The following is a 14,971-nucleotide window of genomic DNA, read 5'->3' on the forward strand; positions in this document are numbered from 1 at the left end:
ATTGAAAAAAGTAAAAAAAACCTCTATGAACTGTTGAAGCTTCCTTCAAGGGATCAATAATACATTTAACGTTAGAAAATATTAGGAAAAAGAATAAAACCACATTACACCCAAGACTTATGTTTCTTTATTTGTGAGAAGCTTGTTAACTGCACAAAAAATTCACATTTCACTTACATACCAAATGAACATCTCTTAAAACAGCAAAACCTTCTTTACAAAAAAGATTTATTAGTAAATCAGTTATCCATTATTGGATATTTCTTCAACAAGCTGTTCATTGTCACATATTAAGAAATCAATTATAACATAAGAGGAAAGAAACATTTAAATGGTCAACACTCAACGGAACCATCTACAGTAATTAAGACAACACATGATTTAGGAGTTCAGAGCCATTTCTTGTAATTAAATTCTTTTTATACCCCCCAATGTAATTCTATGTATCCTTGAAACTCAAGACAGACTATTTACACTTGTTAAAAGGATTAAATTATGAACATAAAAGGGATGGCCATAAACTTAGATAAGCACCACCACTCAGACTAACAATTAAATCCTATTTTGGTAAATAAGCAAATAACTTCAACTCTGTATTTGGTGACAGAACATGTTCTTTAAAATAGGCAAAACTAGGATTATTTTGTGTTTCAGATGTGCCAAAACAAAAGCAATTAAAAAAACAAATAACTTGTGGCAGTATGCATAGGTTGCTCATGGTTTGAAAGAGTTTATTTAATGTACAGCCTTTTATTGTAAATATTTACTAAAGTGAAAGAAGCTATAAACCAACAAAGTAATTGATACTTTTTGGCCAGGACATGAGGCATTTAAAATATATCCAAATATTTTTTTAATAAAAACTGTGGTTTTTATTTTGTACCTCAAAGTAATGCAGTTTTATTATTCTAAGTCACCCACTGCCTTAGTGTTGCCTAAAGTTAACTGAATTTTCAAAAGACCCTTAAGTGGTCAATACTTTAGTCACTCAGATTCATTAAGCATTAAGGCAAAAGGAAGGCTTGCATATGCACATGAATATTGGCCCTCAAAAAATCTACAGCAATCCATAATTAAAAATGACAATTTATTATATGTATAACTACTTGCGAAGTGTTGTAATGAAAAGGGCGAGCTATCTTAACGCACGTTGTTTTGCCCGTTGTGGTGAATTTAACACTAAAGTGGACATGACAAGGTAAAGTTTATAAGAAACGAATGTTTACAGAGATAAATTTTCTTACAGTTACAATTCACATTTTCTTAAGATATCCCATAGACCTATTTGGGTTATGCTAAATATTAACAGTCAATTTAATGGCTGATCCCAGTAAAGGTCTCATTCTAACAGAAGTAGGTAACAATGCATTTTAAGGCATTTAAATATCCTAAACGTGAGACCTGTCACTTTGCTTTTGCATTTTCAGTTTTAAGAGTCTTAAATAAATAAATACATCTATTATATTGGGGTTACAACATTAAGGCATTGCAGTGGCATTTTCTTGGTGCTTCTCCAGCCTTATCATAATATTAACAGAATTACATAAATATATATCTTCCCATTCCAGACACTGATAGGTAATTGTTACACTGAAAATTAAATAAAACTGCAAATACTTTAAAAGAAATAAGGTAAATGTATCACCAATGAAACCTAAAAAGGTTAGATCCCCTGAAAACAAATTTTCTTCAAAGGGTATAGTTTAACTGATACATTACACACGGCATTACTTTCCCATTCATAAACGTGACCGAGGTCAAACTCAGCGATCAGCACAGAGCTGACCAACTGCATTCTGAGCTCCAGACGTGCTGCTCTATCACAGTCAGTGCAATACTCAGGTTTGGCTACTTAACCAACGCTCCACTCTCACACCAGGGGAAAATCACTTTTTCCAGGTTGGCAGAAGAACATTACTTAAAAAAAGGAAATGGAAAAATCAAAGAGTGTGGTCCAGAGTTTGAATTACTTCTGTAGGATTTAGTGAATGTAGGCTCTGTAGACTGCAGACATGTCATTGTCTGACTGGTCCAGTGCTTTTGCTCTTTTATAGACCTGAAAAGACAAAAAACACCTTTCACAGATGAAAGAGAAAGGGAAAGATTTGATATATATACACATACAAAGTAGTTAAAACACAGAACTGCATTTAAGATAGTGATCCATATCCACAGTTTACAACAATTTTGGCAAGGCATGCAGATGCCCTAAGGTTTCACTTAAATTGTTAATTTAAAACCTCTTGTGCATCTTCTATCTGACGAAATCTACTAGCAATGCTGGGATTAAGACTTCAAATTAAATGTTTTTAATTCCCCTCCTTCATATTCTGATTTCACAGAGCTTCACATTTTGGCAAAAGGAAGGAAAGTGACAGTGACAGCATTTAATATATGGAACAAAAACAAAGTTAATCAGAATCCCACTCCCCCAACCTGACTGACAATAGTAAGAATAATTACCTCAAAAAGCGCTGTATAACAATTCATGAAAACTCAAAAAACAATACTGGCTATTTACAAATGTGAACTACTCTAACAAGAAAAATGAAATTTTGGTTAATAAAATGTATAATGTTTATGTTTGGGGCACAAAAGAGACTAAAGATCACACACCCTACACTATTTTGTGTAATATCCTTCAGCCTTGTGAAACCCCAGCTTAGAGCTCAGGCTTCATCTCACCTCATTGGCTGCTGCTGCCATTGGAGTTGGATGATTGACAGAATCGCCCATTGCGATCGCTAACCTGAGGTCCTTCTGAATATGTTTCAGATAATAATCAGGCTTGAAGTTACCCTGCAACACATCTGAAAATGATACGAGGGAAACTTATAACAACCAAACTGGGAACAATTGGCACATTCATACAACATTAAGGCAAAGGGTAGGCACAAAAGGCCTCAAAATTTAACAGTCCAATATTTTACCAACTTTAGGACACATAATACAGAAAACAGACTGTTACCTTTGTATGTAACATCGTATGGATATTTAAGATGACAATGCTGCAGTAAAAAGAATTCAACAGAATTGCGATTTTTAAAGATGAGTCAAGACGATGCGTGAATCCTACACCAGAACACCAACATTAATGATTCTGCAATCGGGTAAGCCAGTTTGTACTGGAGTTCACAAACGCGCATAAAAACGTATATTAAAACTTGATTAAGTTATCAATAAAATGCTCACTTTGGCATTTCTGGTCCAGGAAAGAACTTGCCATCTGCCCTTGACACAAAATATCTAAGAAGGTCTGCTGTGATTGGCCGGTGACTTGTGCCAACGTCAGCCCCTCGGCAATCGTCGCCATGAAGCTCCCCTGCACCATATTAAGGATCAGCATCATTTTTGCAGCATTACCCACCTCACCTACAGAGTGGAACAAACAACGGGAGATTTTTAATGACTACAAATGAACTCGACCGATCTGAACTGCCAGAACCATTATCTTCCCATAATGACTATTTTACTAAGGATGCCAACAGCTGCTTTAAAGTACATTTGCTTTCTTTAGATACCTAAGAAAAAAGAAGTCTTTCCCATAGCTTGGAAACAGCTGCTACAGTCTTCATAGAGCGTTCTGTCTCCAGCAGCTAAAATCACGAGCATCCCATCGTTGGACAGCTGCTGGCTCCCAGACACCGGAGCCTCCAAGAAGCGGCCCCCTCTGGAAGTGATAACCTTAAAGAAAAATAGCAGGTTAGAACGACTGAATAAAACTGTCAGAGGTTTCAAATTCAACAACTGCAAAAGGTCTTCTGACAGGCCACCATCAATCACATTATGTGAAGAGTAGGAACACTTGTTTAAGCACGTAATGTTTCAATGAAAGGCTGAAGGATATGTTAAGTTTTGTTCCACATGAACACTAAATTATTAAATAGAACATAACTCTGGTTTAACCGATTGTGGACAAGTAGTTCCAGGGATTTAGAAACCAATGATTTAATGGCTTTCTATACAGCCTTGCTGGAGCAGGGACTCTCCAGGACCGGGGCTGGCAAACCTTGCAATAGGTCCTTGTGCACCCAAACGCCTGCAGGTCGTTTTGCCTGAGCACCCAATTAATTTAACCCTTATGAGGCGTAAGGGGTTTAAGCAAGACCACAACTGTAAGGAAAAAAATAGCAGGTGTAAAAGGTCAACAGGACTGGGAACCCCTGCATTAGTTAAAGAGTATCTTGTTAAACACACCCATGCACTAAAAATACAATACAGAATCCACAAAAGAGCATAGCAGGCTGGACTGAAACCCCCCGAGCAGTGAGGCACCTATTCAGGGCACAGAGAACATCTTTATTACTTTTATTTGGAAAAAGAATGAAAATCTTAACATGCTATCATGACAGTCAGTCGTGTATTACAAAATACGTGCACATAAACTGCAGTGAGAAATAACCCTTGCTGCTTCAAACAAACGTATAAGCACAACCTTCAGGACAAGTTTCAGGATCACAACTGAATACGCCTAGCTTTCCACTGCAATGAAACAATACCAAGTAATAAGCCATGTCTTTTCTCTTCATTTACAAATCTGAAATAATGGAGTGTTCAAATGTTCTTATAAAACTTTGAAAAGTGCTTACCTGTGATAATTCTGCGACTGTCTCTGGATCTACAGTGGACATTTCAACGTAACACTTCCCTGGTCTAATTCCCTGCAGTACACCACTGGGGCCAAGCACTAGCTGAAGAGACAAGCAGGTAAGTGATGTAAGTAATGATATTCACACCCTGCTGAACAAATTCCTCTTTTAGAATCCTTCTGACAAGAGGGGGGCAAAGAACCCAAATTTACTGAATTCTACCATAAACAAGAATAGCATTTTTAGATATCCTGAACATAAAAAACTACATTTTTTTTAAACTTTTAGAAAAGAGGCATATCTGAAGACAGCATTCCCAACCTGGTGCAAGACATGTATCACAGATACACTGCCTCAGGGTTTCCCCACAGGACAGAGCTTCAGCCAGGCAGTAACCTTCACCCTCCCCAGTCGGCCCTCGTGCCATCTTACAGCTGGATTACTTTACAAACAGACCAGCTAACTAGCCATCTTATTGTAACTTAACTATTATACCAAACAAGACGTTATACGACGTAATTTGATTACGCAGGATTGAGAAGTTGTAGGCTATCCACGATGCCCGAGGAAGAGCTCTGTGCTTAAACACATTGCTATTTGCTGTTTTCCATATAAACCAAGGCATCATGTCCTTTGGTATTGAGGCAGTCTTTTTCATGGAGGATTTTCAGCAGCACACAACAAAGTGACAGTATTTATATGTTACACAATGATTCAGCTGCAAGGAAACCCTGCATTTGTTTCTGTCTTACTAAGCTCTCAGCACTCAAGCACTTAAAACCCTAATGCATGAGATTTTCCCTCAAAAACTGCAATTGCGTACTATTACAAAGGGTTTAAAGGAACAAGTGAAGGTTTATTCCATGCTGAAAAGAGAATAAACAATGTTTCAGCTGTAGAACCTTCTTCTTGTGTTACCGTGCACAGTACAAATAAGTAGACTTGGTACTAATAAACACTTAATCATCATAAGAAACATCTGTTCAACAAAGTGTCTGTTCACATGCGTCCAAAACAGTCCATTTCCTCATAAGATTTAATTCAGAAGTGGTAGGATTCTTTTCATGCTCAGTATATAAAAGATTGCTTATTGTTAACCATTGATAACTACTGCTTACTGTTAACCACGACAACAATTCTCTACTTTACTAGTGAACGTAAGATAAACCACTCACGTCCTTGGCAGCCTTTGGGTCTGAAACGCAGGAAAAAGTGACATCACACATAGACACAACCTCTGCTGGAGTTCGCCCTAGTCTGGCTCCTTCTTGGATAAACAAGTCACACTGAAAGGAAGCGAGGTTACTTATTCAAAGTACTTTGAAGAAAACATTTGAGTTAACTATTAATGGCTCAATTTGATAAACTCACAAATACATATCCTCAACAAAACCCACCAATAATCTTGAGACCAAGCAAAGATCATTTAATTTCTTCAAGTGATTCAAGAAACGACATTACTGTAGTAAGCTTTACAGTCTTGGCTCTTGGAAGGCACCTGTAAACTGTAAAACCTTTTTGGCTTAAATGATGATCTATAAATTGTCTGAAAAACAAGAAAATACAGGCTGTGTTTTGTACTAAGTCACAACAAAAAGGGATACTTGTTTAAACATTAAACTAGTATACCCTCAGTGAGGATGTATGTGATTTGCGCTACTTTTGCATACTATTAATCAAAAAAGGAAGGTTACTTATGAAACTAGTCTTTACACCTTTTGCATAAACGTCATACCAGGAATTTATGCACAACACCTACAAAGCTTTTAGTAGGCACCTTTTATGACCTATTTGTGAAGTGTTTTAAGAGTGCAGCACAATTGCTAAAAGGTATAACAAAAATCAAATATATGGCTTAAAGAAGTTACTATCGCATAGCATATTCTTAGAAAATGCAATAGTGACATCTTACACAATTTTCGGATACTCTTACAACCCACGCAAGCAATTTTCCATTTAAATTTAACAGCAATTTTCCCACTGACATTCACTAATGTGAACTGATGGAGAAGTCTACAAATGTAGCTACAACAAAACTATTTTACCTTTTCTGCTGTGCGGTTCCAGACTGTGACAATGTGTCCCAACTTTAAGAGGTTTGAAACTATTCCACTCCCCATCAATCCGAGGCCAAGAAATCCTATCCTATTAATAAATTAAAATAAGAAAAAATGTTAATGCATGTCCTTATTAATCGGGCACCTATCCTACTATGGAATACGTTTAAAAAAGTTCATGTACATTTGTCTTTTTTTTTTACTGTAAGTAAGCAATGGACAGTAATTGTGTGTGATCTTCTTACATTTCCAGAATTGACAGCAATAGTAATCCAAGGTAATTAAAGGTAAAGGCTTGTGAATTAATGTGTGAAGCACAAAGACTACTCATAACATATTATATGTATGAACTCTAGCATGAAAAACAATACATTAATGACAGACACTAATCAAAAGAAAATAAACTGGTTTAATCTCCTGATTAAATAAAATGATGAGTTATGTGTGCTGCCTTTAAGTGACATGAGCAATCACTACTATTAAAGAAGGGGATCCTATTCAAGACTAAGTGTATGTTGTAGGACTGGAAAATACAGCATCAAACTGGCAGCACTTCAGGAAACAATGGGTGAAAACGACCTGGATGTATACACGTTGATCTGCTACTGTCCAAACAAGTCACCAAAGATCTTTGGATGCTTCAAAATGATGAGTTCAAATCAAGGAATGCTGTGTGGACCCAGAGCTACAAGCAGTAGCAACTCTAGAAGTGTTTAAGAAAAAATATTGTAATGAAAACGCCCCTGCGCACAACGGGGATCTTGGCCTTGGTGTTCTTTAGCTCAGCCGGCAAGACCCCTGTTGAGCGACGCCGGAGACCCGGGTTCGAGTCCAGGCGGTGAGGGGCGAACTGGGGCGGGAGCAGTGAGGGCACAAGCCCGAGAACCCCAATCCATTACAATATGAAGGGACATTTTGCAAATATACATTTTAATCACAACAAGAATGGGATGCATCCGATGATTAAGAGATGCAATATCAGGGCAACACATATTTAAGAGATTTAAAAAGTTTTTAATTTAACCCAGATTCAGCAGAGCGAAAGAAGGTATACCTTTTGTCTGTAGGGGTGATAATGCCATTGACTGCTGTACTATCAGCTGCTTGAATAGATGTAGATCCAGTGTCCTATTTAAAAATAAAGGCATGTACTTCACAGAGAACGTAATCTAAGAAAACCCTATGCATACCACATTAAAAAAAAAAGAATAAAGCACAATGCTGGAAAAGAAATACAACTCAGAATAGACTTTGCTGTCAAATTTCCAGATTCCAAGACTTTACAGCACAAGGTAGGGTTATCAGACCTATGAAAACAAACCAGACATTGTTAAATACTAGCTGGGATTACAGAAACACAATTTTGTAGGGTAAAGTAATAAGTATAAATTTATACTAGTGGATTTTTTCTTAAAAATCAACACCAAACTGTGACCCAACAAGCCTAACAAAATGTAGAACATTTAATATGTATAAAAAATAAAACTCTACGGATTTCATTGTAAAATACATAAAAGAGATGCATTAATAATGCAAATGAATCTCAGTTTGCAAGCAATGTGCAAAAAGTAGACTGTCTTACCTCCTCAATAACCTTCAGTCTTTTGCTGATGGGTTCTAATGAAGAAGCTGGCTGCACATGAAGAAATCACAATGTGAGACCACCAAGCACTCCCACTGCACACCCACTCCCACAAAGAACAAGCCCATCAGATTAATGGGCAATGCTACGCAATGCTAGCCATTTCCATTCTAATAAAACCAAAACGGTCTTAATATGCAACAGAACAAATCCAGTATGTTTTGCTTTTGATACAGATAACACAGAAAAGAAACTTTATTCAAAACCATATTTTCAATCCTACTAATTTAAACAAATCACACTAAATTAAACAGATCAACCAATAAAGACGGGTTCATTCCAGACAGGAAACCATAGACGTTCTCCACAATTTCCTGTGCTCTTAAACTCCACGCCCAGACAGCACCCACTGCCCAGCCTGCCCCCTGCTTACCTTCTCTGACTGGCTGAGCAGGAAGTGATGGAAGTGAGGGTCATCCTTTACTTGCTACAAAAGAAGAAAGTTTTATCAGAAGTTTTATTCTAGACAGACTTGCTGGACTGATAAGTGGTAAAACAGCAAAGCTACTAAAGAGATTTGCACACAGGTCATTTTGAACAAAATAAAGAACCACAACTATAAAAATAGCATAACCATTACCCAAAAGTAAAACAAATGTTAATGATGAGTAATTTATGTATATTACATGATCACAAAAACGAACTGCTTGTTTGCAAAGCAAAATAAGTTTTGTCTGCTGTACACACATTGTTGGGTGACAATGCATTTCAAGCAAATATCTTTTATCAACAGACATGCATAAGACACCACAAGTTGGATAACACCTAATAAATAAATTTAAGTCTGAGAAACCTACATTACTCTCCCACTTAAATGCAGAAACTGTTCCAGCCACCAATCGCTGTACAGAGGAAGGTTCAGGATCTGTTAAATCCTAAAAAAAACATGTACATTATTAGATTGCAATCACATTCCAACTTGATCAGGTGCTGATAAACAAAGACCTGGAAGACAAAAAAAAGGAATAAAAACAGGTAACTCCAAATCAAGGGATTTTTTGAGGTGACAATGTGTAATGTCATACACTGTTGAATGTAGAAATGTTATCTTCATTTAATTGGCCTTAACTGTAAACATCATACCGACTTCAGGAGAGGTATAAATGTAATAGGACTACCAACTACCAGTAGCCACCGATTTACATAAGTCATAAATATGTTTCAGTATAACATTAAAACTAAAGTGTAAATGTGTTAAATATGCCATGACCTTAAAAAACATACAAAATACTGGACGTAAAATTCCAAAGCACATCACGTTTCCAAGTGCAGCGATTGTGCAGTGAACATTGGACTCACACTTGACCTATGTCACGCAGCTGTGTTAATATTAACACTCAAAATTTGAGTGCTCTAAGTGTAGGGCATCTCATTCTTATCTTCTATGGATGCATTCCCAAATCTAATAATTAAGGTCTCATTTAGGTTATGGTGTATGAATATTCGCAAATATCCAAAACCATGTTGTTAACTACCTATATACCAAATCACCGTGAGGTGCCACAAAGACAGACTGAATTTTAAACAAGTCTAACTGAACTCTGCAGCAGTTGTGAGCAAACTGCATTCTACAAAGTTCTACTTAGCCACTCTGATTAAATAACATAAGTATTCGTTAAAAAACTACTTAAAAGCCAACTATTTAAAATAATCTAAAGTGTATTTTAAAATGTAATTTATACAAGCTGCTTTACAAAATATTCACAATTTCTTAACAGCATTTTACATTGTTCTGACTTACAAACAACAATTTCAGCCATTTTATTATAATGCAAACTACAACAAATGCTGATATCTTGTCCAAGAGAATAAACAAACGATTACTAGTAATTTCACTGATGTTTAATTGTTACAATTTTAACAATTAGCTCACATTTGGGATCTTTTGGCTGCACTTTATGATACAAATATGTTTATATCCAGCCATCAACCACCCTTTAGAGATGAAGATCTCGAGTCCCCTTTAGAGAAATGCTCACAGAACCGGTTCAGTGACTCTGTAGCCATCATCTTTTTAATACTTTGTTCGCAAGCTTAAAACCAAACAAACAAAGCAGGCTTTAGCACAGTGATGGACAGCACAATTCCACATACTTTCCAGGGACTCTTCTTGTGATCAGTAGGAACAGAACTGGAACGCTTAAATAAGTATTTGCATTTTGAGTATCATGAATTAATCTGCTCCGTTCAACAAGGTGCCCTTTGCCGTCTCTAACCTTGTCTTCTTTTGGAGGGCGGCCTCGTCGGCGCAAACCAAGGTCCTCATCATCATCAAGTGGCAATTTCACCATTTTTGCAGCATTTTTTCTGCCTTTTACGTCTGCAGCGTTTGATTTGTGTCTTTCTTCTGAAGTACTGGAATTGTGGGATGCCTAAATGGGGGGGGGGGGACGGCAAATTGAGGTTACCACAAGCGAAAGTGGCACAGAAACTCACCAGCCTTATTCCCCAACACCACAACCATTCAATAACAGTAATTAAATGAAATCTTGAGAATTAACGGAAACATTCAAGTTATTCTAAAGAACGCAATAAAGGCACATTTCAAAATGTTCACTCATTATATCTCAAGTATTGAACTGATTTTGTTACACTACAACGGCACGGGAATAAGATTAGGATTTTTTGCAAATTGGAAAAAATTAATTAAGAAATGGCACCGCAGTGTGTGCATCAGGTTCAGTTGACCCAAAGCTGTTACCTGTTCCTTTCCTTTTGCTTTCTTGAGGAACTCCTCCACTGCATCCACAGCTTGTTGGAAACGCTTGCCTTTGTTGATCTTGATCATCTCTTCCTTGTGGGGGTGGTAAGGCTTCAGCTGCTCGACCTTTATCCAAGCACTGGAAGAGAAACACAGGCATCGCCGTTCTGAGAAAGCTGCAGCGAGACAACCATCGCCAACTGTTTGCAACTTTTTAAAACACGGTGTGGGGGGGGGAAAAGTCCTTACTGGTCTTCAGTGCCAAAGAATTTCACAAAGAAACATTTCTTTCCTCTCGGTTTCTTCAAGTCTTTCGGTGGACTTACTATCTAAAAAGAAAAAACAGAACTGTGTTAAAAATGGGAATTAAACTTACAGGAAGACCCTGACAGAGAAGGCTCACTGGCAGGGAAAAGATAAGCACAATCATCCATTACACTTTCAGGAAAACTGCAATATTTACAAAACCAGACTAGAATCCCCCCCCATCTTTTAAACAGATGTTATGACGGATGTAAAAAAAACCCTCCCTATTATTTCACTAAAAATAGTTCACAATTTAGGAATGTTACCAACTGTAACATCTTTAAAACAACCCCTGACCCATCATGAACTGGTGCACTACTTAAAATGTAATAAAAAAAATGAAAGATCGGTAACTTTGGAGAGAAAACGGATTTGAAATGAATTTACTTTTCCTGGCCAAGGTGGATACCGTCCCAGCTTCCCCCTGAAAAAGAAGAAACATTTTAATGAACGCAACACAGCCGACGGTTTCCTTCTCGATATTTAAATTATGCAATGGTTTGAAATGTAGTACCACAGACGGTCTGAGGCTTACTAGTTCATACTATGGCCGAAGCATTAGGTAACAGAGAGAACTGTACTAATGTAGTAACAACGACTGCCTGTGTGCTGCAATGTACTGTAAAATTAATTAACTGGTGATGTGTAAACAAAGTGCAATTCATAGGAAATCGCCTATATTCGACAGTGTGGAAATGAAGAGAGGGGTACACGATTGTTAAAGATGTGAAGTCACATCGTCGAATAATATCTAGTCTCCGTTTATGTTAAAGTTTAGGAAATACGACTGGAAAGTAAGTTCCTCCCGCTCGGGTTCAGTAAGGGAGCAGGATAAAATGTTTTCAGCAATGAGGAAGCGATAACATCTGGAAATAACGTTTCCACAAGATGAATAAAGATGCATATATGAAATGTTGTGCTACATGTAGAAAACGGAACTGTTCGTTCTAGACTGCGGCTATTAAAATAATATACGGATTGCTGTTTTTTTTTACGAAAACGCTGTTTCTTTGCTGGGTGAAATCACTATTTTCAGGCTCATTTCTGCAAAGAAATACCTGCCATTTGCTCAACCAAGCAAGGGCACCGCGCAAGCGACTCCGTTTAAATCACCCTCAGCAGACGTCATGCAGCTCAAACTAGACGAATAAGCACAAAAATCTCACCAAACCAAATCGCCGATCCTTAGATGCACGGCCGCCATCTTAGAAAGTTGGTTAAAACGCCGCAGTGCATCCAGGGAAGAAGAACACACCCACCCGCGTCACGTGGTCCCGGGCGGCCTCGCGGCGCCTCTGCACAGCTGCTCCTACCGGAGAGGGCGTCTGTGCAGGAGGGGTTCGGGGGCTTTAGATAACTAAGGAAAGGAACCAAAAAGTAAAGAAAGTAACATAGCAAAGGCGCAGGGCTTGGAGGGACCTGTTTGTTCTTTGCAAATCCAGCCCCAGAAACCACTTGCACGGATTGAAAAAGGATACTCTTTTTAAGAACCGTTTGTAAAGAATTTATGTCAGACTGAACTCCTTGTGAGATATATGTGCAATAAATTTTACTTTGATACAAAAAATATAGCAAAGGGGACCTGTATCCTTAACACCATCACCTACACATTGCATGGCTTAGATCTCCGATTTGAATCGAAACTGTGCTATTTTCAAAGTGGCCGTGAAGCGCTGCGAGTGATCTCGTTCTGTGCTTTACTGCAGCAACCAGCTAGTAAAATGCACCGTAGGCGAGGCTGCTGATGTCTCGCTATGGTTTCCTCTGCACCTCAATGCAGTGCGGGTGACGCGCCAGGGGCACTTTGCTTTCTGTGGAGTTTAGGAGCAACGGGTGAAGTACAAATGTCGTAGGAAACAATTAAACTGCTGCCCTTGGCTACGGGATGTCAGTCCAGAACTCGATAACCACAGACGTTTATAAAGAGCGACCCCGCCATTTTCACATGCGAGTTGGATAGCCATTTTGCTAAAGAGGGAGTGGAGGCAGTTCGTCTACGTATTAAAAAAAAAATTTAAAACGCCCTCCAATCAGCCTCATGTTGTTTAGGTGTTTCGATATTCACCACTGAACACATTTGTCTTTAAAACCGGATATGCGAAGCGGAAAAGTGAAAAAAAAAAACGTGCACATTGCTGTTTAGCAAAGGAGACAATTCGGTACAAATGCCCAGAATAGCAGTATATATATTGGGAGAATGCGCGACCAAAACTTGTGCAGAACTACAAACGACATATGCACTTGGAATAAATCAACAGACGCCATTTTCTCTCTTTAAGTGTAGTATAGATCTCTTCTATTGGGGCACTGTCATGTTTTTAGCTTTCTACTGAAAACAAGTATTGTTTAAAGCTTTTCAGTTTGATTTTCTTTAAACATTTTGATTTAATACAAAGTACCTCTTTCGTTTTGGTGCCTATACGTGATTATATCGTATAAAACTGCATTACAGAAACATTTTTGTGAGCTTTAAAAAATGTGCACATCAAGGTGATGTCGGGATACAGGAAAATTTCCGGGTAGAAGCTCTTAGCCACTCAACCTCCTGGGGGGCGTCAGAACCCGGTGTTCAACCGTCGTCCTTTAGGCGTCCCTGTTGCCGCTCATCTCGGAAATCATTAAGTCATCAGCATAACTGAGATTAAGTATACAATTAACAACTCGTTATGAAATAATTGATGCAAAACAATAAATTGGCACAATCGAATAAAAGCGTAAACAAAAATCTGAACCACACTGGTGACAGGGAGTTCTTGTAAGACCTGCAACGGAAATAGAAAACAGGTGTGTCTAATAAATTAGAATTGCATTATGGAAACGGGACTAGATTTGTTTCATTAGATTGGTAAACCAGATGACTATTATATCGAGCAGCAAAATATAAAGGCATTGAACGCTTTCTGCTTTTTTTAATTTAACTGACAAGTACACACTCTTCAGTATCTGCTTTTTCTTTTTCTCTTCCAATTTTTATATATTTATACTGTATATGCTACTTAATCTTAATTGTGTTACAGTATCCATTCTTCTCACACCACTATTCTATTGATGCATTATATAAATGTTCCTGATATGACTGTTTTTAATTTACTGTCTGTGGCACTATGAAAACAAACGTTTCAATGTTTACAAAGTTTAAATGATTTAAAAAAAACTTGCTTTAAGACATTCGGAGAAAAAAAAATATTTCAGTTAGTTAGAAATGAACTGATGTGTACAACATAAATTTGTACACTGTAGTGCAACTTCCATCACAACAGGTTTCCTGCACCCGTTAACTGTAACGAAACAGTTTTAAACCATTAACGTTGGAAGAGCACTTTAACAAATAATTGCAAGATAAATTGTGTTCTCTTTCATTTTAAAACCGTCTTGCGCTCATCACGGAGATTCTCAGAACATTAACAATGCAATTTACCGATTGCCTATTATTATACTAATAATCGCATTATTGCTCTCGCTCGGTGCTACAACCTGCTTTCAACCAAGTAAAACGCAAGCACACGTAAACATTTTATTTAGCTCCACATCTTTTTGCAATACCTCTCTACACCTCCCTTATGTCATGCATACTTTCAATGCATTCTGCCCACGACGTCCCGTTTGTGGTTTACTGTGGCTTTGGTAGCTGGATTAACTCCACCAACATGGCCCCCCGCTTCACATTCCTCCCGAG

At 37.8% G+C, this 14,971-nt stretch overlaps 1 protein-coding gene across 2 annotated transcripts; it reads right to left on the reverse strand.

The window, feature by feature from the left end:
* Positions 1-104: 104 nt before the first annotated feature.
* glyr1 (glyoxylate reductase 1 homolog (Arabidopsis)) lies at positions 105-14,968 on the reverse strand. 2 transcript variants are annotated; one of them, XM_088936345.1, is made up of 17 exons: positions 14,839-14,968; positions 12,462-12,652; positions 11,683-11,719; positions 11,239-11,318; positions 10,990-11,128; positions 10,505-10,660; positions 9,086-9,163; positions 8,662-8,715; positions 8,229-8,279; positions 7,701-7,774; positions 6,635-6,734; positions 5,765-5,875; positions 4,590-4,691; positions 3,522-3,684; positions 3,193-3,372; positions 2,686-2,810; positions 105-2,056 (listed from the first exon to the last, which is right to left on the reverse strand). In XM_088936345.1, the coding sequence occupies exons 2-17, from the start codon at positions 12,497-12,499 to the stop codon at positions 1,982-1,984; spliced, it is 1,563 nt and encodes a 520-aa protein (XP_088792471.1). In that variant the 5' UTR covers positions 12,500-12,652; positions 14,839-14,968; the 3' UTR covers positions 105-1,981. The 2 variants fall into 2 exon arrangements, with proteins under 2 accessions (XP_088792471.1, XP_088792472.1); XM_088936346.1 differs by lacking the exons at positions 4,590-4,691; positions 14,839-14,968 and having other exon boundaries at positions 12,462-12,558.
* Between the last annotated feature and the right edge of the window lie 3 nt (positions 14,969-14,971).

Source organism: Atractosteus spatula, chromosome 18, assembly GCF_055471065.1.
Source record: "Atractosteus spatula isolate fAtrSpa1 chromosome 18, fAtrSpa1.hap1, whole genome shotgun sequence".
NCBI classification, from domain to species: domain Eukaryota; kingdom Metazoa; phylum Chordata; class Actinopteri; order Semionotiformes; family Lepisosteidae; genus Atractosteus; species Atractosteus spatula.